General features: G+C 36.4%; 2 protein-coding genes across 2 annotated transcripts; one reads left to right on the top strand and one right to left on the bottom strand.

Annotated features, from left to right (window-relative positions):
* Positions 1-11,558: 11,558 nt before the first annotated feature.
* On the bottom strand, positions 11,559-14,577 carry LOC110463082 (rhodopsin, GQ-coupled-like). Its single transcript, XM_021517423.1, has 3 exons — positions 14,562-14,577; positions 14,498-14,515; positions 11,559-12,850 (listed from the first exon to the last, which is right to left on the bottom strand). The coding sequence occupies exons 1-3, from the start codon at positions 14,575-14,577 to the stop codon at positions 11,559-11,561; spliced, it is 1,326 nt and encodes a 441-aa protein (XP_021373098.1).
* Positions 14,340-16,854, top strand: LOC110463153 (rhodopsin, GQ-coupled-like). Its single transcript, XM_021517542.1, has one exon. The coding sequence runs from the start codon at positions 14,661-14,663 to the stop codon at positions 16,200-16,202; it is 1,542 nt and encodes a 513-aa protein (XP_021373217.1). The 5' UTR covers positions 14,340-14,660; the 3' UTR covers positions 16,203-16,854.
* Positions 16,855-24,068: the final 7,214 nt, after the last annotated feature.

A 24,068-nucleotide genomic window follows, 5' to 3' on the forward strand; every position in this document is an offset into this window, starting at 1 on the left:
TCAAGACCCTGCGCATTACCATCCCAACCAATAAGAGGAAAGAATATAAGTTGATTTTATTTCTTTTAAAATGAAATAATAATTATATATTGCATTTTCTTTTTTTAGATCGAAAAACTAAATTATAAAGAGGTTTTCCCTTACTTCGTATAAATAGTCATAAAATCATCGAATACTTGTATATACATATACAATTATCGGATAAGGTCCATACCTTACAAGGACGAGGACAGTACAAAATATCGGATATCAAAGGTGTGTATCTCCCAAAGTCGAGGCCAATACAAGGAATCAGATAACACCCTACTCTATCTGATTAAGTTTAGTACCCTACGATGTGTCGCTTACGACAGATCCGTACCTCCAAAATGTAATCTCTTAATGATATGTCAGAAATATGAACGTACTATATACACATGATTACACCTATACAACTTGGTAATATACAGTATACAAAAAATAATAACATTGCGTCATACATTGTTCCGTTCTTCTAGGACACATCGGTGATGCTAGGGGTCAAAAGGTGAAAATTTAAGATGGTCCAAACGGCTATGGATACAGAAGTGGGAATAACATCTCTTAACTTCACGAATTTCGAATATTAAAGGAGTCCTTGTTATTTTTATTAATACTGAGTAAATCATGTTTCTTATGAAACGTGCCAATACTCAAAAGAGATATTGTCAAGATTAAGGCAAATATCAGGGACTAAGAAAGTCAGAGGCAAAGTGACTGTACTCAATCCGAAACTTCACATCTCTATCTCCAGACGGTTTTCTTTGTGTTATATTGTGATCTATTGTCATTCGTGGATGTTCAATTACAGATACCTAACACAGTGGACTATTGTTTGTTTGATTGTGACAGCAGAGCATGTTGGTCACAAGGACACTATCTAAGACTATACAAGAGTAAAACATCACGTATAGATAAGTCAATGACATAGAGGCGTGACTTGTCATCATTCTTCCTCATTTCTGCTCATATCCAATAATTATGATAATATGTCATGGTCATATGATCAAGGATTTAACAACAATGGTTTGATTGTAGAAAACAATTCCAGAATGTCCAAATACCTCACAGGGCGGATGATTATATCTTCACCATTGTTTGTGTGGGCGGTTGTTTCCACCGTCATTATATTTTGATGATTGACATAAAACAGATGATCTTAATTATCCTTCTTCCTCAATATGAGGAAATCAAATCGTAGCCAAGACTTACAGTGTCCTGTTGAGTGTAGAAGGTGTGAAGAAAGGCTAGGACAGACTGATCGTGTCCGGTTGAGTCTATAAGGAGGTATGAGGAAAAGGAAGATGTCATATACACTGACCATCTTCGGTTCAGCCTTATCGCTGTTGGAAATGGGTTGTGAGGAAAAAGTCTTTGTGAGGAAATGCAGAAACACGAAAGATAACTGCAACTTAATTGCTGCGATTCACACCCCTATATCATTTAGATATTGTATAAAAATAAATATCTTTAATATGCATAAGCAAACAATATTTTATATTACAACGTATTATGTTAATTGGTTGAGTAGCATCTTAACTGGTACTTTTTTCTCTAACTGGGTGAACATGCAATAGTTCAGTGATATTTTTAGGATTTCTTCCTATGCACTCTTTGGACACATATTTTCTTTGTATGTGCAGATTAATATCTTCACATTTTTAACTGTATATATGAATCTGGTTATGTTTGAACACAGATAAATGCAATGAGTTTACGTCGTTCCCAAGCTGAACGTCAACGATAATCGATTACGTGCTGTATGAGTGAGATTTTGCCCTAGTTAAATAGTGTGGGGGAGTAGTTGTGATAAATTGTTTGTTGTTTACGCCGTCGTGGTAACCGTGGTCTTCCCCGGGCGGTAGACGACACAAAAACACAGCCAACAATCATCATTTCCTACCATCATTCTAAACGTGAACATTAAAGCTATGTATACACATTTTATTGTAACTATACCAGCCAACTCATATTCTTTTCAAAAAGTTCAGCACCTTGTCAATGTTGTTTGAAATCTAATGGTTCAGGGCCCAGTTGCATAAAACATCTCAAAGTTGGGGAAGATCTCAAGCAATGTATTGTCTATGGGAAATCTTAGACTTGTGGAAATCTCAAGAGTTGAGATGTTTTAAACGTGATACAATATAAACATAACGTAAATTACTAGAAGGTGATGAACACACGACAATACAGAATGTCAAACGCTTGAAAGCTAATCACTCATTTTTAAAGACGCACGGCACAACCTTAGTTTTTCTATCTTTTTATCAATTAACCACCAGCTGAGAGCTGTGTTTCCTGGTATAAGACGACTTTTGAGAACCATAAAAACACAGCGTTTATTTTGTATAACACCAGGAACAGCTTATCGTGTAAACGTCGATCAATTTCTGTCACAATATCATGTCATGTTCGTCTCTTTGATCTCTCTATCACGTAATCCATATGAGCTCATTTTATATGTGAGTGGAATGTGACAGAGGTGAATCAACAACTTGGTCTGATGTTAAATGATGAACGCAAGACATGTGTGATTTTACCTATAAAATCTGGTTATAGATACAGTAAGCCTAAATAGAATGACACTGCACCATACAACTGTTTGGGCCTTCTAGAACTCATTGGTAGTGGTACGGGGGCAAAACCAATAAACTTGTGAAGCAGACGTTGTCATATCAAGTGTTGACGTGGACCTGAGTAACTCAACTGTTGTAGACACATTCAGTCCTTCAAGTTCATATTCTAATATAAAGACTATATTCTACTATCTGTAGATTATAAGAAGTTTATTTACCACATCGATCATATATACCCTCATGAGCTTAAAATCAAAGGAACTTCAAACTCCTCTACCTCAGCCGTTTTCCTCGTTGTTTTGTTTACAACATGACTGCCAGAGAAGACTAATACTAAAACATCCGATGTTTCCCTTTTTATAGTTCATTTAACATTCCTGCTTTCTCTACCTGGTGTTTACATGTTGCAGTTCATTTGGACCTCAAGAGCCTGCTCGACTGCTGATTGACAAACATATAACACAGGGTTACCAATGATGCTGATTAACAAACATACATCACAGGGTTACCAATGATGCTGATTGACAAACATACATCACAGGGTTACCAATGATGCTGATTGACAAACATACAAACATACACCACAGGGTTACCAATGACGTGTATAGTCGCCATCATAACCTTATATAGAAATATGCTATTTCTTTGTACGATACGAACGTTGATAATTTTAAGTATGCTCATTAGTGTGATTTGTGCTTTAGTTGCTTCTACCCGAGTTCCTGATGTGAGGGCGTGACATTACTTTGATTTGACCTAGTTTTTTATGGTGAGTATATCTGATAAAGCAAAAGACGTTTAACCTTCCGGAACACCTGGTCGCATTCTGCTTTTGAATTTTCAATGATCTCAATGAAAATCCTAACTTTTATCGTATTTTTCCTTAATTTTTATCGATTATGAGTTCGAATCATGGTTTTGTTGATACTTTGATATTCTCTTGTTGTTTATGGTATATGACCTTAGCTACTGACGGATAAAAGGACATCTTTAAAACAAACAATGTAGACACAGTCCGGAGACTTTTCATCCGCCCAAAGTTGCGAAAATAACGTATCATTTTGTTTTACGATGTGAATCTGCCAATAAAAAGCTTTGGAAATTCTAACGAAAGTAGTTAGTAAGAGCTGTTCCTGAACTATTGTAACAGTTATAAGGTGGAAGTATATAGGAAAGTGGCCCGTTTACACACCCAATACCATAATCAGGACGGAATAGACTTCCAAACCACAAGATATCACGAAAATAGCCTCCTACGCATCGTGTATATCATGCATCGTGATTTAACTTGTCAAATCAAGGAGAGTGAGTCACGGAGTGAATATTTTACTTAAATCGGGCTCTTTGATCTCTTTTATTGACTCTTCGGTATTTTCTTGATGCTTTGTTATCAAATATTAATAATATCTTTCCCTGCTGGTTCTGTCATATGTTCACATTATAGAGAATAGCATTGTTGTCGTAACGTCATAACAATTGAGATAACAATGAATCCCGTCGTCTCATCGCAGAAAAAGTGTCAATAAAATGTGATGAGATGCTTTTGATCAGAAACAACAGGTTTTGCCGATTTTCAAAAATCCTCGATATCCAGTAGTTACGCTCACTTTCGCTCTCTCCACCCCTGGAATATTTAACACCTGAGAGTAGAATTACCATACCTTCATAATGATCGACACCCCCTCCTCATCCTTTTCCGGGTTATTAGGTTCAACCTGTCAATGGCATTATAGTTACAGTAATATTCTAGATACATGTAACGTTCAAACGTATCAATAAAAAATACTGTAGTGTGAGAAACAAATAAATTTCAAACTCAAAACCTTTAAACAAATATGAAAAAATCAAAACATAATGGCTACTAATAAGCTATTTGGTAAGATCAAAGACTAATCAGATAAACCGTAGGTTAAAGTTAAATTTGAAGCAATTTGTAGAACACAACTTAACAGTAAGCTCGTTTACTGGCTGTTTATGCTCAATTCATTGACGTTACATATCATATGGAATTGACAACGTGTGTCAGAACGTCCGCTTATATAGTCCGGAACTTTCTAAACTCAAACTTTTGTTTTCGTGTACTCTCTAGTCGGCAATTAAGAAAATAAAATGCAGTTCTCAAACTTGGGGTCGCCGGTTGCACCTAATTGAGTTAACGTTATTCCACATTGGGGGATTGTAAATGTTACTTACGCAGAGGTGAAGGTGGTGGAATTGGTCGGTATCGGTTTGTTTCGGACTTACGTACTCGCTACAGTTAAGGTCATATAGAAACGGGTTGTGGAGAAAACCGGGGAAAGTGTGCTTACTTTTTTATATATCACAGGGGTACGATAGTCAGTCGTGTCCTTTAAATACAACTTACAAGGAAACAAAAGATTTGTGTCAATTTGGTATGACAAAGCACATATTTCACATATGTGAGCTGATAACGACACATGATTTAATGAATATTCATGTGATATTACCAGTTTCTTACTAATAATGTCTGAGGTATTTCATATTTCTCTATCTGAAAACTTCTCAGAAGGAAACCTGTTTGTTTCTATAAGCCTTATATTCAAAATAGGTTGATTTGTACACAATTCACGTCTTATGACGTCACATCGAGAATATGAATTTATGCATATTCTAATGCGTACCAATAAAATATTGCCTCATAATATGCGTCACCGTCAACAATAGAAAACAAAGTTAGGAAGCACCCGTTTTAAAATAAAGTTTGTCGTTGCAGAAAGTCAAACAAAATAAACATTTTACAGAATAGTATTGCCATCCACTCGGACTGATCAGTGGTACCTAATGTCGAAAAAAAATAAAGGAACATCAAAGTATAAAGCGTTCCAAAACAAATGTAAAAGGGAAAAGGTGTATATCAAACCTCTTGTTACGTTGCAAATATGGTATCCCCACAAAGTACGCCTGTGGAACACTGCGAAATGTGTGTCGTACGTTACAACATTGGCGTTCACAAACTACGTCGAAACAACTTGTTTAAATTTAAAATATCCAGTATCTTGTCGACCGAGGTTTCAAAATACGATATCATCGCAATGCGATATGTGAGGACATTAAATGTCTACTGACAAATAACATTCAAAACTTCCATAGCCTCCCGGACGTGACCTATTATTAACCAACCTTGTTGTAACGTTTTGTAGACTGCTTATTTGTATGTAAACCTTTGGTATCAAATACATTTTTCTGCTCTTAAAATTCTAAAATTCTAAAATTGTATACACTGTAGTATTGACTGTTGCATTTACATTGTCAGTGTCAGATTTCCACATTATCAAAATGGATCTGCTGTCCCCAGACCACTGTTCGAATCTATATCTTGTTTAGACCTACCTACTTCGATCCTTTTGGTGACGTTTCTCTAAGCATCGGTCGTCAAATGATCTCAGATGAAACAAAGCCGCCAAATTCCACTCACTTAGTGTATTGTCTAAATATGTAAGTCAATGTAACAAATCAGCAAATTAGGGGATGGTAAACTACCATTACACATACATGTGTTTTCATATTTTAATGGAGAATGGAAATGTAATAGCCACTTGGCGTTTTTATTACGTTGATGTGCATATACAAATCATTAACGCCACACCCAGGAGCGGTGAGTGAGTAACCGCTCTACGGAGCCCTTTGACAGACACTTTCTGCATTCCTTAAAGCAGAGAGATATAACTTATCTCTGTAATGGCAGATATAGCGCATCACTGTCTATATCTGTTAGACCGCTATAACAAGGATTCCACTTAAAGGTGACACTAATGAATAAATCCCCATTTATGTTGTTTTACTACATTAATATCGTCTATATACCTCATCAAATTGTATACTTAACCTATTTAGTATTTTAGTCACATACACTGATTGACAATTTTAAGAAGAAAAAATGTTTCTAATATGGATAAATTCTCATTTGAATATGCGGCTATTTCTATATGATATGTTTCTATAAGGATAGAAATAATCGACCAAGCGTGTTTGTGATTCATACTATACTCAAACGTTCCGGATCACCTGATTCAGGACTCTATGTGGGTTCGTAATGTCATTTGTGGTACTATGGCGTCCGCTTGGTTAGTGTTTTATTGTTTTTTATTGTTTTTGTTAACAAGTCTGAACTCTAATTGTGTCATCGTGTGCTGAAGGTCTGTTGCTCTCTATTTGATACTGTTAAAACGTGAAAGGATTCTTAAGAATGTGTGTCTTTTGACAGTAGCGTCATACTCTAGTACAATTGTCAACACACCACCGTTCCACTGTTTACTTGTGTATATACAATGTTCTACAAAATGGTCCCATATTTTTATATCTATATATGTGGTCTAGTAAAAACAAAATAATGCAATCATAAAGATATCATTCTAACTTATTATCTCAATATATGCTATTCATGGAATAATGAATAGTATATAACGAAAATCACACGCATAAGTAATGGAACCATACTCAGTCACTTACGGCCCTAATTGATGAACATTTGATACCTTTGCTATATTTGGCCCAAAAAGTAATACCTGTCGGATGGTAGTCATCATATCAGTCCGTCAGAAGACTCGAAGTCCATCCTTTCTTGTGTGCAACATGTTGTAGCAATTTCAAAAGGCTTTGAATCTCTGATGTTTTCATTTCAGTCGACTCCTGAAACGGAGTACATTTTGAAAAACCTTCATCTCTATCAAGAAGACGAGTGGAACAGCATCTGTTATTACCGAGAATGAGGACACATGATCTAGTAAATATGTTAGTTTGCATTTCTGCATTTACAACAAAACACTTCGACTCCGATAATGATGTCCGAGCTATTTCAAGTTTATTTTTTTAATGTTTGGACTGTGGTATATCATCGTTCTATTCAAAATTCGAGTGATGACTTCCATGTAATTAACAGTGTGTGCATTCCCATGTCAAAATGTAGTTCCCTACATGAAGGTCATCGGGTCGTCACCTTCGTTGCACAGATTCACTTCATATGCACGTGTATAAGATTTGTATCCTACAAGTAACAGTAATATGCTGAAATAAAGAAATAGGATATAAAACCCGGAATATACTTTATGTCTTTACGTCTTTATTACAATAAACATGTTAACATGTATATCAATGTACATTGTACGTATTTAGATGTTCACAATCACAAACACTTATCATTCTATAACCTAAGGCTGCGCTGCCAATAGTCTTGTCAGTAAACCAGTGCTCTGTTGTAACACGTAACACTTAACGTTAAATCAACTCGTTTGAGGGTTGGAGAGTAACAACACAGTCATGATCAACTCTTACATGTGTGCCTACATACATCTAATATGACATATTTACAAATGTTTAGTAAATCATCTCATTTTGACAGTCACATTTTGTTCACATTCAATTCATATTAAATATTATCAGTATATAAAGTAAAACTTATTTCTATATTAGACGTTATGATGACAATTAATTCTTATTCAACATTGAAGTAAACAAATCATATCCTTTTGTTTTAATATTCTACATGAAACATTCAACAGTGATAATATTTGTAGAAATGCAATAATAAACATGTTTAATAAATAAAACACCATGTGACAAATAGAGCAACATTTTGACATGATTGATATGTTGTTGTTTTGTTGTTGGTGGGTTGTTTTGTCGTTTTTGTTTCTATTCATTTGCAACATAGTGTTGTTTGTATTGTTTTAGCTGTAACGAAATCTTGTTATTTGTATTGCAAAAGCTTTGGAGAATATTTTTGACTTTTTATAAATATTTAAATGTGATATATTTATCTTTTTATGAAATCTTAATATTGATACTTAAAGTTCAAGTATTTATATTTTTTTAAATCTTGTAATTTGTATATAATCAGTCTTGTGTTTTGTTTTTTTACGCGTTTATGTTTATTCAAATGGTTGTGAATTTATTCAACATGGTTTGTATCACACAAGATGTAACGCTTATTTTTTAATTCCTAATTTCACATCAGAAATTTGGTTATCATCTCAGAGTCAAGTATAAAACAAGAAGAAGATTTATGATCGCTTAGATTTATCAATCGGCCTAGTCTGAGTCCGAGGGGATGTAAAGTAGCGTCCTTATCCCTATACCCTACCACAGTTACTACGGTTATGCCAGAGTATCTATGTTTCAAGTTTGCATGATATGCATAACAAACTTTCGAATATATATCGCAGGATTATGAATATGAATAATAGAATGATTTTCAGGATCGATTCGTCAACAAACCGTAATTTTAACTCAAAATCATTTAAACTAGGGTTAAAAAAGAAGGAAAGATTCACATCAAAGCCCATTAAAAGTAGTATGAGAATAAGACCAGATGTTCCGGAAAGTACAGCGTCTTCTGCCCCATTAATGGCACTCATTATACAGAACTCTTTCCAATCAAGGTAATATCTTTCTCTCAATAGGATAATCAAGATAATAATAAAACAAAACACACAAACAAGCATTGTAAAAACTAAATATAAAAATTGCACGAGAAAAAAATACATTTCACAATGAAATCATGGCGTTCGGAATGTGAATATCGGCTTAACTGCAACATAAATACAACTTAAGTGGCGACGCAGGGGAAACTGCACAATCAAAATAGTAACACTTATAATATAGCTTGGTAGTAAGCCGTCTCTGTCCATCATGCTGTAAGGTAACAGTTACTACGCCATATAGCCATTATTACTGGCGGTACTTAGGTCAAAACAATCACTACGCCATAAAGCCACTATTAATGGCGGTACTGAAGGTCAAAACAATAAATATCAGCGCCTTTTAGTGTCAGAAACATATTTAGAAATACAGCGAAAGCGAAATATAAAAACACAAGTTATAATATTAAGACCATAACTGACATTATGTTCAAATGTTGCTAAGTTAGACCCACCTCTGCTACTTTGACGTGTTAATGAGAAATGAGTTAATATACAATAACAGTCTGTAGAATAACAAATTGTACGAGATTTTGGCAAGGATGCACTGATATATTACAATGTAAAGTCTTTTTAAATTTTGCCATTGCAAATATTGTCTAAATAATGAAAACAAATTGTAATTAAAGCCGATCAATCAAGATTCTAGCAGTATACAATAAATTGAAACAGTTGTACCATGTCACCTGAGAAACGATATAATATATACACGATACATTTAATAACTATATTCACACTGTAGAATTAATATTAGATAAAAAAATACACTGAAGCAAATAGTTCTGGTTAAAATACGTATTAATTATAGCAGATAAAGAAAGTATTTCGTAATAAAATATCTGTACTCTGTAGCAGACACGTCTTATATAACATATCTCTACACTGTTCCATAAACTTTTGAATAAATATATCTATACAATGTTACAGATGCTTAAAAATAAATAAAAGTAGATTTAAAAAAAAAAATCTCTATCAGATATTTCTTAAATAAACGTATTTTGATATAAGCGCAAATACATCTTAGATTAAAATATCATTAAACAGAAGGAAACTATTCTAGATATTTAGATAAAAGAAAACACATCTTGCTACTGTAGCTGATACTTCTATATGGAAATAGCAATGTACAGTAACAGATAGATAAAAAAGAACATCATTTTATAAAAGTTACTTCTAGTAAAATACTAAAACTAAAATAGTGTCATAATGGAACAGATACTTCTAGATAAAAAAATATAATTCCTCAAGCAAAGGGGATTTCATGTGTTTTATCAGCGTACAGCATCGACGCCCAGATCAAGCTTGTTTAAATGAGAAAATGTCGTGAAAAGGGTAAAAATTAATTAATTATTTGTACATGGATTATTATATCCTTTCGCTCACGCAACTGCGGCTGATAAAGTACGGAGGTATAAATATAACTTTATTGAGTTAGAACAAGAATTGTCAGAAAGTCGATCGGCATGTATGATGCATATTTCTACCATATTAACATGTAATTTAGATATATCGTCTGCTCGAAAAATACTTGACTTTTATAGAAAAACATTTTCTCCCCATCACAGTTACAGATGTTTTTTTTCAATAATTGGATGAACATAAACCTTCAGAGATAAATACACATGTATGTCAAATATGGAAGACAGAACAATTAACTATGGTCAGTACACACTCATCCTCAAATAAACAATGACAAGAATGCGTTCCTCACTTTTATCTCTTATGCATGAACAACGAAACAGACTTAAAAATATCATCCTCATTTTTTATACACATGAAACTGTCGAATGATACAAACTGTTACAACAACTCCATCATATCCTCTTTTAAACTTGTGATTGTGCTTATCGACTGTGTTACTGTCAGCAATACAACATCATGATCACATCTTATAAACAGGCAAGTGTTAACTGACAAAACTGTCCTCCATTGTCAGAACTACTAAATCACCACCATAGACCTGCGCCTACTGACCTCAAATCAGTACATATGGTGAGCACAAATGATGCATGTCATGCTAGTTTAACATAACACTGTCTATGTTCCGAACGGAAACTGTCCAGCTCTTTCCATGATACCATTTGATGACTTCAAATTTAAAATTTTAAAAATTCCAAACCGAAACAGTTTCCTATTAACGTTAGTTTTCTGACAAATACTACCTACATTGTAACCCTCAAATATAGATCTTTACCATTTTGTGCCCGGTTTGTTCAAAATAAATCATGATCAAGAGTAATTACCAAGACTTTTTGTTGTTTTGAGGTAGAGAATTAATATCCCTGATATTTCATAAACGTTGATTATGGTAAATACCTCTATAATTATTGTTAAAAAAATGTATTTAAAAACATTTTTAAAAGCTTCTGTCTATTGCTTATATATGTATATCGCATAGCGAACATGAAAACATTATTTAAGCCCATCAATAGAAAATGGTGTCTCCTAAAACAAGCCCTGATTCAAGTCAGAAAATATGCCTTTTGCAAGTCAATGTCTCTTTTTAATTAACAGTAATTATCTGTCCTCATACCTTAACAGCGTCCTTGGAAGTAACATTATCATTCTCTTTCTCTTTATCTGTGTTTACCTTTCCTGTGTCTACAGTCTCTACTTCAGGAACAAATGCAGCGTTCTGGTGACCTTGACCTGAAATAACGTTTACCTGAGGAACGGTGATGATTCCGGTTCCGTTGCTATGTAACACACCGTTAGGGAGATAGACAGGCTGTACGACATGATTTGCATTCTGTGTCGCCATGTTGACCAGGGCGCCGACCAGATCCTTAACAAGGTCGCCATGATTGACCGTTGTCGGCGTTGGTTGCATTTGTATGCCTCCTTGACAATCGCTCATATTAGTTGCACAACTGGTCACACTGCTTTGGCTGGCTGTGCGACCAGCCACATGTCGACTTAAAGTTGAGGTTGGCGTCTTCTCGGGGGGACAACAAACCATAAAGCATGGGGCTTTTTCTGCTAGCGCAGCACGGAAGCGGGGATGACTGAGTGCATATACTAGAGGGTTGTGCATAGCAGACGTTTTAGCCAAAAGAACAGGCAATTCACTCATGAGAGGTGTAACAAAATCTGGCGATCCAAACTGTGCTATTAATGCAATGGTAGCATACGGACTCCATGAAAGAATGAAGAGTGATATCAACATCAATGCTATTTTAGCGATTTTCATCTCAGCTTTAGCTTTTTTGCTCTTATCTGCTTCTTCGGCGTTTAGTTTGTCAGCCATACGTGTCATTTCTTTCCCGTGTGCCTTAATGGCCTTCAGTATCTGGATGTAACAGCCGATGATAATTAAACAAGGCATCAAAAACCCAAACACGTACATTCCGATGATAAATATTCGGTTGCTGGTGCTTTTGGTAATGTAATCGAAAGTACACGACGTTTGAAATCCCTCTGGGATGTACGCCCCGAATCCAAATAGAGGGGGAATAGACCAAAACACTGACCAGGTCCAAACCACCACAATCATAATAAAGGCCTTTTTCCGCGTCATGATCCTTGCGGCCTGTAGGGGTTTTGTTATGCAGATGAAGCGGTCGATTGAAATTGCTGCCAACGTGCTGATGGACATGAAACCGAATATTCCACCTATGAGGCCGTACAGTTCACAGGCAACCATTCCAAACACCCATTTTTTACTAAAGGCAGAGATAGATTTGAGAGGAAAACCATTGACGGCAGAAAACGTCAGATCACTCAGTGCCAGGTTTACTATCAACATATTTGATGGCGTTTTCAACTTCTTGTTTGTGGTGAACATCCATATAACAAGAATGTTACCGACGACGCCGGTGATTCCAACGATGCCGATATATATGCCAACGAAATAAAACCAAAAATCAGACACGGGAGGGAATTGTTTCCAATGTGGATGAATGAAAAAGTCGTACGTATCATAAAGGTGTGTAGTGTTTGTCACTCTCTCGGTCACGTGCTCCGGAGACATTGTTATCATTGAGTATCAATTCACGGATAAATGTTTATATTGCAATGATAGGTCGTTTTAACCACGCTGATGTCACGGTGGAGACAGAAGATGCAGTACGTACGTGAATTGTCGTTTTATCAGTTAGTTAACGACAGGATGTCAAAGTCGGTCGTGATTGATTACAATGGGCCTGGAAACACCATGCGCTTCATAACTCTAAGAAATCCTTCAGCATACTATTCAATTAAAAAAAAAGACGAAATAATGTCTTTGGGACAAAACAAAACTTTGAATCCAAAAGAGAGGAATGCACAGTCTTGAATTTCTGTCCATAATATCAACGTCTTCAATAAACTGACGCGTTAATATGAATAAAGGCTAAATGTCATGAAATCCTTATTGGCTGATTTGAATTCAAAAAAAAGAGAACTAGCGACGTCCATGACATTGGTGAAGATGTATTCTCACTAGACCCGCAGAGATTGGTTTGATATGGTGGTGGCGATGGTAATGGTAAGGAGATGTCTCCATTTATACCTAGACTTCGCGTGCTCAGACGTAAGAGGATCACATCAAGACGGCCAGCTCCCTGCTGATCATTGTGATAACAAATTAATGGCTTTTTTTCCTATCAGGTATTGCCAATAAGGTACGCTCTGCCCATAAACATGGATTACGTGTTCATTTATCAAGATATATACCTTTGACTTTTATCCACTGTAGGTAGTATTTGATGCTGATCTACGGCAAAACAACATTGAATCACCTGTAAAACGAATGCATCAAATAACTGTGTAGTTTTATAAGACGTAAAAATATAACATATAACAATGAATTAACCACTATTGCAATCAACGACGCGTATTTATTTCCTGCTTATTGGTCACCAGTACCCCAAACAGAATACTGGAGATAGGTAAAATCTACTTATTAGCGATATTCGTGTTAGTATCGGCATTAGACTATCGTAATAAGAACACGCCCACGTTAATTCTGAGTAAATGAACCCTACTTGCATCAAGATTCTATATCCACGTAGCGTAATACTATTAATCGGAATTAAAAACTCACTGTGACTTCTCTTTTCAGAAAGCAGCTTTTTTATCTTCTAATTTTTTAAATGCGGCTTATTGCACGTAACTAAAATACTCGTATACACTATGGATTTATAATCTCAATGAAATATTGCGTCATTGCATGTGAGGCTTACAACAATATCGGCTTGTCTGACACCTACGGACGACACGGAATCAATACGAATTAATTATGACACGAATTCATATTTCCCACTAATTAATCTGCCACAGAATATAAACATTTGGCAGATCATTCTCTCATTATCACTGAAGGCGACCTTGCTCATAGACGGTCGCTTTTCATTTCATAGACATCAAAGAGTGTTGTAATATATATTTCAGAGATCTTCAGAAAATGTATATTTAAATATATTGCGAACATTTTAAGAATAACCGATGGGAAGTCCTGAAACATCTCAATACAAAGAATTACGTGAACAAGGCTCGCGGAGAGCACTTTAAAAACAAAACATTACTGTATACCATTGTCCTGGAGTTAAACCAGACGAAAGTGACATATCCGGAGATTTGACTCCATTTAATTTGAAGGATTGAAGTTAAAATCTAATTCCGGAAGAATTTTAAAGTGCTGTAGAGTGTGATGTCGAGGGAAGCGGGAACTGCTATATTGTCGGTTGTGGAGGAGGTGACTACCATCAACACCTCCGCTTCACACCCCTTTGATACATACGACTACTATATCCACCCCCACTGGAGACAGTACCCACCTGTATCAGATAACTGGCACTACTTCATCGGACTCTTTATCACCGTAGTCGGCATCAGCGGTGTCGTCGGAAATATTGTTGTGATATGGATGTTCAGTTCCACAAAGACCCTGAAATCGCCGTCAAATATGCTGATAACGAACCTTGCTCTTAGTGATCTCACCTTCTCGGCTGTTAATGGGTTTCCGTTATTAACTATCTCGGCCTTCAATAAGCGGTGGGTTTTTGGTGACGCAGCGTGCGAGTTTTATGGTCTTATTGGTGGGATCTTCGGTCTCATGTCTATCAACACTCTGGCTATGATTTCTATAGACCGATACATTTGTATCACCAAACCCCTTCAAGCCGCCAGGCTGATGACTCGCAAGAAAGCCTTCTTCATGATAGTGATTGTATGGTCTTGGGCAGTCGGATGGTCCCTTCTTCCACTGTTTGGTTTAGGGGCATACATTCCCGAAGGTTTTCAAACTTCCTGTACGTTTGACTATCTAACCAAAACTACATTGAATAGAATTTACATCATCGGAATGTATCTATTCGCGTTTGCATTACCTCTGGTAATCATCATCGGTTGTTATATTGCGATTTTGAAAGCCATCAGAAAACATGCCAAAGAAATGGCCAGCATGGCTGACAAAATGAACGCTGAAGAAGCAGATAAGAAAGAAAAATCTAAAACAGAAATAAAAATAGCAAAAATTGCGATGATGCTTATATCGCTTTTCATTTTGTCGTGGAGTCCGTATGCTACTATAGCCTTGATGGCTCAATTCGGAGACCCGTCTTTTGTTACCCCCTTCATGTCGGAGTTACCTGTTATGTTGGCCAAGGCGTCTGCCATGCACAACCCTATAGTGTATGCACTCAGCCATCCAAAGTTTCGTGAAGCGCTAATGAAGAAGGCACCATGCCTCTTATCATGTTGTGCGCCGTCAGAGAAACCTAAAAAGGTCAACAAAGCACCTGTACCACAGAAGCCAGTGATGCATCGACAGCTAACGCACACTTTTAGTGACGCAAGCATGGCTAGTGTTCAGACAAATATCAGCGAATGCTTCGAAATGAAAACAGCTAAAGAGCAATGGATTGATTCGGCAGAAATGGTTCGACAGCTTGTTGGCGTGATTGTAGGCATGGCAACCAAGAAGAGTGGTGACAAGCCTAACGCTCTTCCTCAAAATGGCAATGTTCAAATGACTGAGGACGGTCCTTCCACAGAGACAATGCAACAACCTGAAGAAGGCGTATTCACAGTGAACGACGGTAACCTTGACCTTGTGGCAGCTGCAGGCGCCTTGATTGATGCTCTCGGAACGGAGTGCGAGACTGAGAAACCGGTCGATGAAGGGGAGGTAACCACGGATGGTAAGGACAACCCGGCATTTGAGCCCCAAGAGGATGATACACAGGTTTGATATAAACTTAGACTCATTTTATTTGAGGTGATCACATACGCGTGCTTATGACGTAATCAATCAATGAAAACTCTTGGATCGGTAAATAGAAAGGTTGCCAATTCCAGTTGTGTGGCTTTTATATCTTTAACTCCTGCTACACTCGTTCTGAATGATACGGAACGATTTAAAACAGCAGGGGGAAAAACATCATCAATTACTGTTAACGTACACCAGTTTTATAGTAACGGAATTAAAATCAACCTATATATAGAGTATTCAACAACACATAGAACTGTAATAGAATACCCGGATTGTTGTAGTGGGTGTCTTCAGTATCTCTGTCTCACTGCAGTCTAGTTTTTCGTATATATACAGTAACCTTCCCTTAAATTTGTTTCACTTCTATTCACCAGCTAGCTCAGTCGTTCAGGGCGACAGGGTAGCAATCTGATGTCAGCTGTTCGAATCCCGGTCTATCACAGCTGAACTTGTCACTCAGAATACTGTTGCTGATTATATTGTCATTATTTCACCTGTAATATCTGTTTACAGATGTCCCGCACGGTATGATTCCATTATTCGGAAATGATTGACTAATTTATTCCGTCTTTGCGTATTGCAGAGTTATCTTATCTTGGGAGCAGGTATTGATTATTACGTCATTGGTTTGTGAGAGTAGCGTCATCAATGTTTGAGAAAACGATGTAGTTTTCTCACACAAACCAATGACGTAACAATTAATACCTGCTCACAAGATAACTCTGAAATACGCAAAGACGGAATAGCTATGATGGGGAAACTATTTCCAATGCATAATTACCGTTTTAGCAGGGGTACGGGGATCCTCCATAGATGACACAGTGTCTCCTCCGAAACAATGATGAACTATTGTAAAACGAACCGAAGCTTGTTTAACTCCTGATCGTATCGTTTCTGTTCGTTGTAAGCGTTTTGAATGTGCCCATCATCATATAAGTGTATCAGTGTTATATTAATCTCAATACAACACCATTCTTAGGTTTGAAATATGCTGTAAATAGTTCTATATATTTAAAAGTATTTCTGTCCATTAAGAGATGTAATATGATGTAGTGAGTTCACAATCCACACATTATTCTTTCAATATATTCACGAGGCTTACTTTTCCTTAATAAATTATCTTTATAACGTTGGTTTTGTTTTATTTTCATCGGTTTACCTTACTGAGTGGAATGGCATCTTTTTATGAAGTACGTAAGAACAATGACATCAAAAGAGGATTTGTCATGCTATATATTGCAGGTGTTTGTCAAAATCAAGTTCAAACTAATTTTGATGGTTCCATGCTTCAAATGGTCTATTTATTCCCAGACAAACAATTAGCCACTCGTGCAATAAAATGTAGATTTTGCTAAGGCTTATTATAGCACAAATATTTCTGTCTTTGGGAATTTACCAATACACTACAAATGACATGTTTAAGTTCAATAGGGGCATGCAAATGTAATGTTAATATTTGAAGTGCACAGGATTCACCTCTATACAAAAAAAAATGACAATCAATAGATTGATGAAGATATCAAAAAGTAAAATACAGAGAAGACATATCAAGAACCTGAGTCAATGCTTCGCCATCTTGTAACGTTTGAAGTGCTTTTTCCGGTTTTTACCGGCATGTCATTCAACCTGCATTACAGAATATGACACATCCGGTCGATACTGCAATTAATTATGTTAATTAATGCGTAAGCGCTTTGGTATCAATTTAATAAATGTCCAATCAACGCAAAAAACCCATTAATAATTACTATTACAAAATTCCGACAGTTGTTCGAGGAAATTCATATGGTATACATGTTTTAGTCGATGTCAGCTAATCAGTTCGTGACTTTGTCGATTTAAAGTTCAAACTTCATTTGATGATCATCTTTATGACATAAGTAAGAGTGATCACAAATAAACAGTACATTAAGTGTTTACACACTGTGGCGTATAAAGGCTTTTTTATCACATTTAGCTGACTGCATTTACGATATTCTTTTAATTTAATGTAAGTTTTGAAATTTTCTGATAAATGCCAGGCATTTATTCAATGAAATATTGTTTCCGTTTATTGAGACGTGATATTTTTTTTTATTTTTTTTTTAGGTTCAAATTGTTTTATTCCCTCAGCATCTTTGGGAGGGATGCCAGGGTTGGGGTGCCCCGGGAACATCCCTCTTACATAATATAGCCTCATGCAAAAGGCCTCTTTCTCTTCATTCTCTCTTTCTTTTTCATTCGTTCTTTCATACTCAAATTCAAAATCATTCATTCTTTCATATGTATATTTCATTTATTCCAATAACGATAATATTTATTTTGATCAAATTGATATATTGAATTACATCAACTATTCCTTCTTTATATATTCAAATATTTTTATATTTATACATTCATTTACATGCCAAAAATTCTGCTTTATTGATTTGGGATTGCCATATTGTCCTAAAATTTAGATAAAACCGAATTCATGTACTTTGAATGATGTTGTTTTTCATGTGTAATTTGGATTAGTTTAAGAAGGAATGTCTGGGGAAATAAAAAAGAGTACATATACTAATGTACCTAGCAATTTAGACCTATATACATAAACACAAAAGCATGTACAATTATGTGAAATTTAACTACAAATTATGTATTCATACCAATACGTGATATGATGTTTATATTGTCGTACCGTAACATTCTCCGATAATTGTGTTTGTATATTTTATATGCACAATATACATATTTATTTACTTTATTTTATTCCTTATGATTCTATTTTAATTTAGATTATGACTACCACAATAGAAGTAGGCAGATAAAATTGTTTTTATTACTTGAGATTATATCAGTTTTTATATCGAATACATATCTTTCATTTGTATTGCAAAATCATTCTCCTGGATCATGCTTGTGAAAAAGGTTCCACATTGGGTACCGTTCAGATTTGGGTATGTTCACCCTAACCTCTAGCTGACCTTTCTATACTTGTCTACCTGGCCATGTGTGTGACAAACACATGGCCGGAAGTATTGATCACGTGACTTCTGATACTCCATAACTATACTTCGTTAATACCTTGCATGTGAAGAGAGGATTGCTTTTATTAAATGAACCCGTACAATCGGATAGAAAGTTTATCGATCTGAAATCAATATGATAAAGGCGTGTCCGTGAGCTAGGCTCAGTCCGGATGAATCAGATAATGTAGTAGGTCCCTCCCTGGATGAGCTGGTCGCACTGATTTTTATTAATATAAGTTTGTCATTGTTTTCTTAATACAAATAGGGAAAACACCCTATTTCTTATCCTTAATTATAGATACAAAGTACAATTTCGTCCTGACACTTGATAGGGAGATAACTTTATTTTCCTGGTTTGACACTCCTTTATTTAGACTGACTCATCATGTGTATATGATGCCCGGTATAGGGGTGAATGACCTCCCTTTATTAGAGAGGAGTGAGATGGCTTCATAATTCAATTTAGATAGAAATGAGAACAAAGCTGTCATTAATTCTTTCAGATTAAATTTTTACATAATTGAGTTTATAATTATGTGTGAAACATGTATTCTTAAATCATTTTAGTGAAAATTCGTGTTCAGAAAGTAACAACGTAGGTGTGGTCTTAATAACATCAGTAAACGTACCATTACATTTAGTAGGTATGATCCTGTAGCACGTACCATTACATTACGAAGGTATGATCCTGTGGAAAGTACCATTACATTTACTAGGTATGGTCCTGTTAAACGTACCATTATATTTAGTAGGTATGGTCCTGTTAAACGTACCATTACATTTAGTATTTATGATCCTGTTGAACGTACCATTACATTTAGTAGGTATGGTCCTGTTGAACGTACCATTACATTTAGTATGTATGATCCTGTTGAACGTGAAATTACATTAAGTAGGTATGATCCTGTTGAACGTACCATTACATTCAGTAGGTATGGTCCTGTTGAACGTACCATTACATTTAGTAGGTATTATCCTGTTGAAAGTACCATTACATTTAGTAGGTATGATCCTGTTGAACGTACCATATACATTTAGTAGGTATGGTCCTGTTGAACGTACCATTACATTTAGTAGGTATGATTCTGTTGATCCTAACATTACATTAAGTAGGTATGGTCCTGTTGAACGTACCATTATATTTAATAGGTATGGTCCTGTTGAACAAACCATTACATTCAATGGGTATGATCCTGCTTAACGTAACATTACAGTTAGTAGGTATGATCCTGTTGAACGTAACATTACATTAAGTAGGCATCGACCTGTTGAACGTACCATTACATTCAGTAGGTATGATCCTGTTGAACGTACCATTACATTTAGTATGATCCTGTTTAACGTACCATTACATTTAGTAGGTATGATCCTGTTTAACGTACCATTACATTTAGTAGGTATGGTCCTGTTGAACGTGCCATTACATTTAGGAGGTATGGTCCTGTTGAACGTGACATTACATTTAGTATGGTCCTGTTGAACGTACCATAACATTTAGTAGGTATGGTCCTGTTCAACGTACCATTACGTTTAGTAGGTATGGTCCTGTTAAACGTACCATTACATTTAGTATGATCCTGTTCAACGTACCATTACGTTTAGTAGGTATGGTCCTGTTGAACGTACCATTACGTTTAGTAGGTATGGTCATGTTGAACGTACTATTACATTCAGTAGGTATGGTCCTGTTGAACGTGCCATTACATTTAGTATGGTCCTGTTGAACGTACCGTTACATTTAGTAGGTATGGTCCTGTTAAACGTACCATTACATTTAGTAGGTATCGTCATGTTGAACGTACCATTACATTCAGTAGGTATGGTCCTGTTGAACGTGCCATTACATTTAGTAGGTATGGTCCTGTTGAACGTACCATTACGTTTAGTAGGTATGATCCTGTAGCACGTACCATTACATTTAGTAGGTATGGTCCTGTTGAACGTACCATAACATTTAGTAGGTATGGTCCTGTTGAACGTACCGTTACATTTAGTAGGTGTGGTCCTTATGAATGTTCTTATTCATTTTGAAGGCTTGACCCTGGTATGTCTATATGCGTTATTAATATTGTAGGAACAGCCATAGTTTGTAATGTGTCCATTTAGAAGGTATGGCGGTGGTACAATAACTGTGGTACAATAACTGGTATGTGTACAATAACTACGTATAAGGTAGCACTTTCTGTACAACGATTAACACTCACATATCAGAGGGATATCACTTACATGTAAGAGGGTAACAGTTACAGGTAAGAGTGGTAGCATTAACAGGTAAGAGGTGTAACACCTACAGGTAAGAAAGTAACAGTTACAGATAAAATGGGGTAGCACTTACAGGTAAGAGGGGTACAACGTAAGGTAAGAGGGGTAAAACTTTCAGGTAAGAGGGGATATAACTTTCAGGTAAAAAGGGTAACATTTACAGGTAAGAGGGGTATAACTTAGAGGTAGGAAGGGTTAACACTTACAGGTAAGAGGGGTATAACTTACAGGTAAGTGGGGTCGCACTTGCCGGTAAGAGGGGTCGAATTTACAGGTAAGAGGGGTATAACTTACAGGTAAGAGAGGTATAACTTTCAGGTAAGCAGGGTAGAACTTACAGGTAAGAGGGGTAATAGTTACAGATAATAAGGTTATAACTTACAGCTAAGAGGGGTATAACTTCCAGATAAGAGGAGTAACAGTTACAGGTAAGATAGTATAACCTTTAGGTAAGCGGGGTATAACTTACTGTAAAAAGGGTGACAGTTACAGATAAAAAGGGGTATAACTTACAGCTAAGAGGGGTATAACTTTCAGGTAAGAGGGGTAGCACTTACAGGTAAGTGGGTTAACAGTTCCAGGTAAGAGGGGTATAAATTACAGGTAAGAGGGGTCGCACGTACAGGTAAGAGGGGTATAACGTTCAGGTAAGCGGGTAAAACTCAAAGGTAAAGGGGTAACAGTTACAGATAAGAAGGGTATAACTTACAGCTAAGAGGGGTATAACTTTCAGGTAAGAGGGATAGCACTTATAGGTAAGTGGGGTAGCACTTACAGGTAAAAGGTGTTTAACTTCCAGGTAAGAGGGATAACAATTACTGGTAAGATAGGTATAATTTACAGTTAAGATGGGTTACAGTTACATGTTAGAGGGGTATAACTTACAAGTAAGAGGGATAACAGTTACAATAGAGGGGTATACACTTATAGGTAAGATGTGGAACACTTACAGGTAAGAGAGTAACAGTTACAGGTAAAATGGGGTAGCACTTACAGGTAAGAAGGTATAATGTACAGGTAAGAGGGGTATAATTTTCAGGTAATAGGGGGTATAAATTACAGGTATGAGGGGTAACAGTTACAGGTAAGATGGCTATAACTTATAGGTAGGAGAGGTAACACTTACAGGTAAGAGGGGTAACAGTTACAGGTTAGAGGGGTATAACTTACAGGTACAAGGGATCACAGTTACTTAATAAATGAGTACCGCGTACAGGTAATAGGTGTAGCACTTACAGGTAAGAGGGTTAACAGTTACAGGTCAGAGGGGTATAACTTACGGGTAAGAGGGGTCGCACTTACAGGTAAGAGGGGTCGCACTTACAGGTAAGAGGGGTCGCACTTACAGGTAAGAGGGGTCGCACTTACAGGTAAGAGGGGTCGCACTTACAGGTAAGAGGGGTCGCACTTACAGGTAAGAGGGGTCGCACTTACAGGTAAGAGGGGTCGCACTTACAGGTAAGAGGGGTCGCACTTACAGGTAAGAGGGGTCGCACTTACAGGTAAGAGGGGTCGCACTTACAGGTAAGAGGGGTATAACTTTCAGGTAAGAGGGGTAGCACTTACAGGTAAGAGGGTATAACGTACAGGTAAGAGGGGTATAACTTTCAGGTAATAGGGGGTATAAATTACAGGTAAGAGGTAACTTATAGATAAGAGGTGTTTAACTTACAGGTAAGAGGGTCATAACTTACAGGTAAGGTAAGAGGGGTAACAGTTACAGATAAGAGAGGTATAACTTACAGGTAAAAGGGTTATAACTTTCAGGTAAGAGGGTATAACTTACAGGTAAGAGGGGTATAACTTTCAGGTAAGAGGGTTATAACTTATAGGTAGGAGAGGTAACACTTACAGGTAAGAGAGGTAACAGTTACAGGTTAGAGGGGTATAACTTACAGGTACAAGGGATCACAGTTACTTAATAAATGAGTAACGCGTACAGGTAATAGGTGTAGCACTTACAGGTAAGAGGGTTAACAGTTACAGGTCAGAGGGGTATAACTTTCAGGTAATAGGGGGTATAAATTACAGGTAAGAGGTAACTTATAGATAAGAGGTGTTTAACTTACAGGTAAGAGAGGCATAACTTACAGGTAAGATGTGTTTAACTTACAGATAAGAGGGGTAACAGTTACAGGTAAGAGGGATATAACTTACAGGTAGGAGGGGTAACACTTACAGGTAAGAGGGTATAACTAACAGGTAAGATGGGTCAGACTTACAGGTAAGAGTGTATAATTTACAGGTGAGAGGGGTAACAGTTAAAGGTTAGAGGGGTATAACTTACAAATAAGAGGGATTACAGTTACAATAGAGGGGTATACACTTATAGGTAAGAGGGGTAACAGTAACAGGTAAAAGGGATTACAGTTACATGATAAATGGGTAACGCGTATTGGTAATAGGGGTAGCACTTACAGGTAAGAGAGGTAAAAGTAACTTACAGGTAAGAGGGTTATAACTTTCAGGTAAGAGGGGTATAACTTACAGGTAAGAGGGGTAGAACTTACGGGTAGGATGGATAACAGTAACAGGTAAGAGTTATAACAGGTAAGAGGGGTATACGTTAACGTTACAGGTAGGGGGGGGGGGG

The sequence above is a fragment of the Mizuhopecten yessoensis genome, unplaced genomic scaffold (genome assembly GCF_002113885.1).
Source record: "Mizuhopecten yessoensis strain PY_sf001 unplaced genomic scaffold, ASM211388v2 scaffold10867, whole genome shotgun sequence".
Classification (NCBI taxonomy): domain Eukaryota; kingdom Metazoa; phylum Mollusca; class Bivalvia; order Pectinida; family Pectinidae; genus Mizuhopecten; species Mizuhopecten yessoensis.

Coding starts and splice junctions, on each gene's coding strand:
- LOC110463153 (XM_021517542.1), top strand. CDS start 14,661: ATGTCGAGGGAAGCGGGAACTGCTATATTGTCGGTTGTGGAGGAGGTG.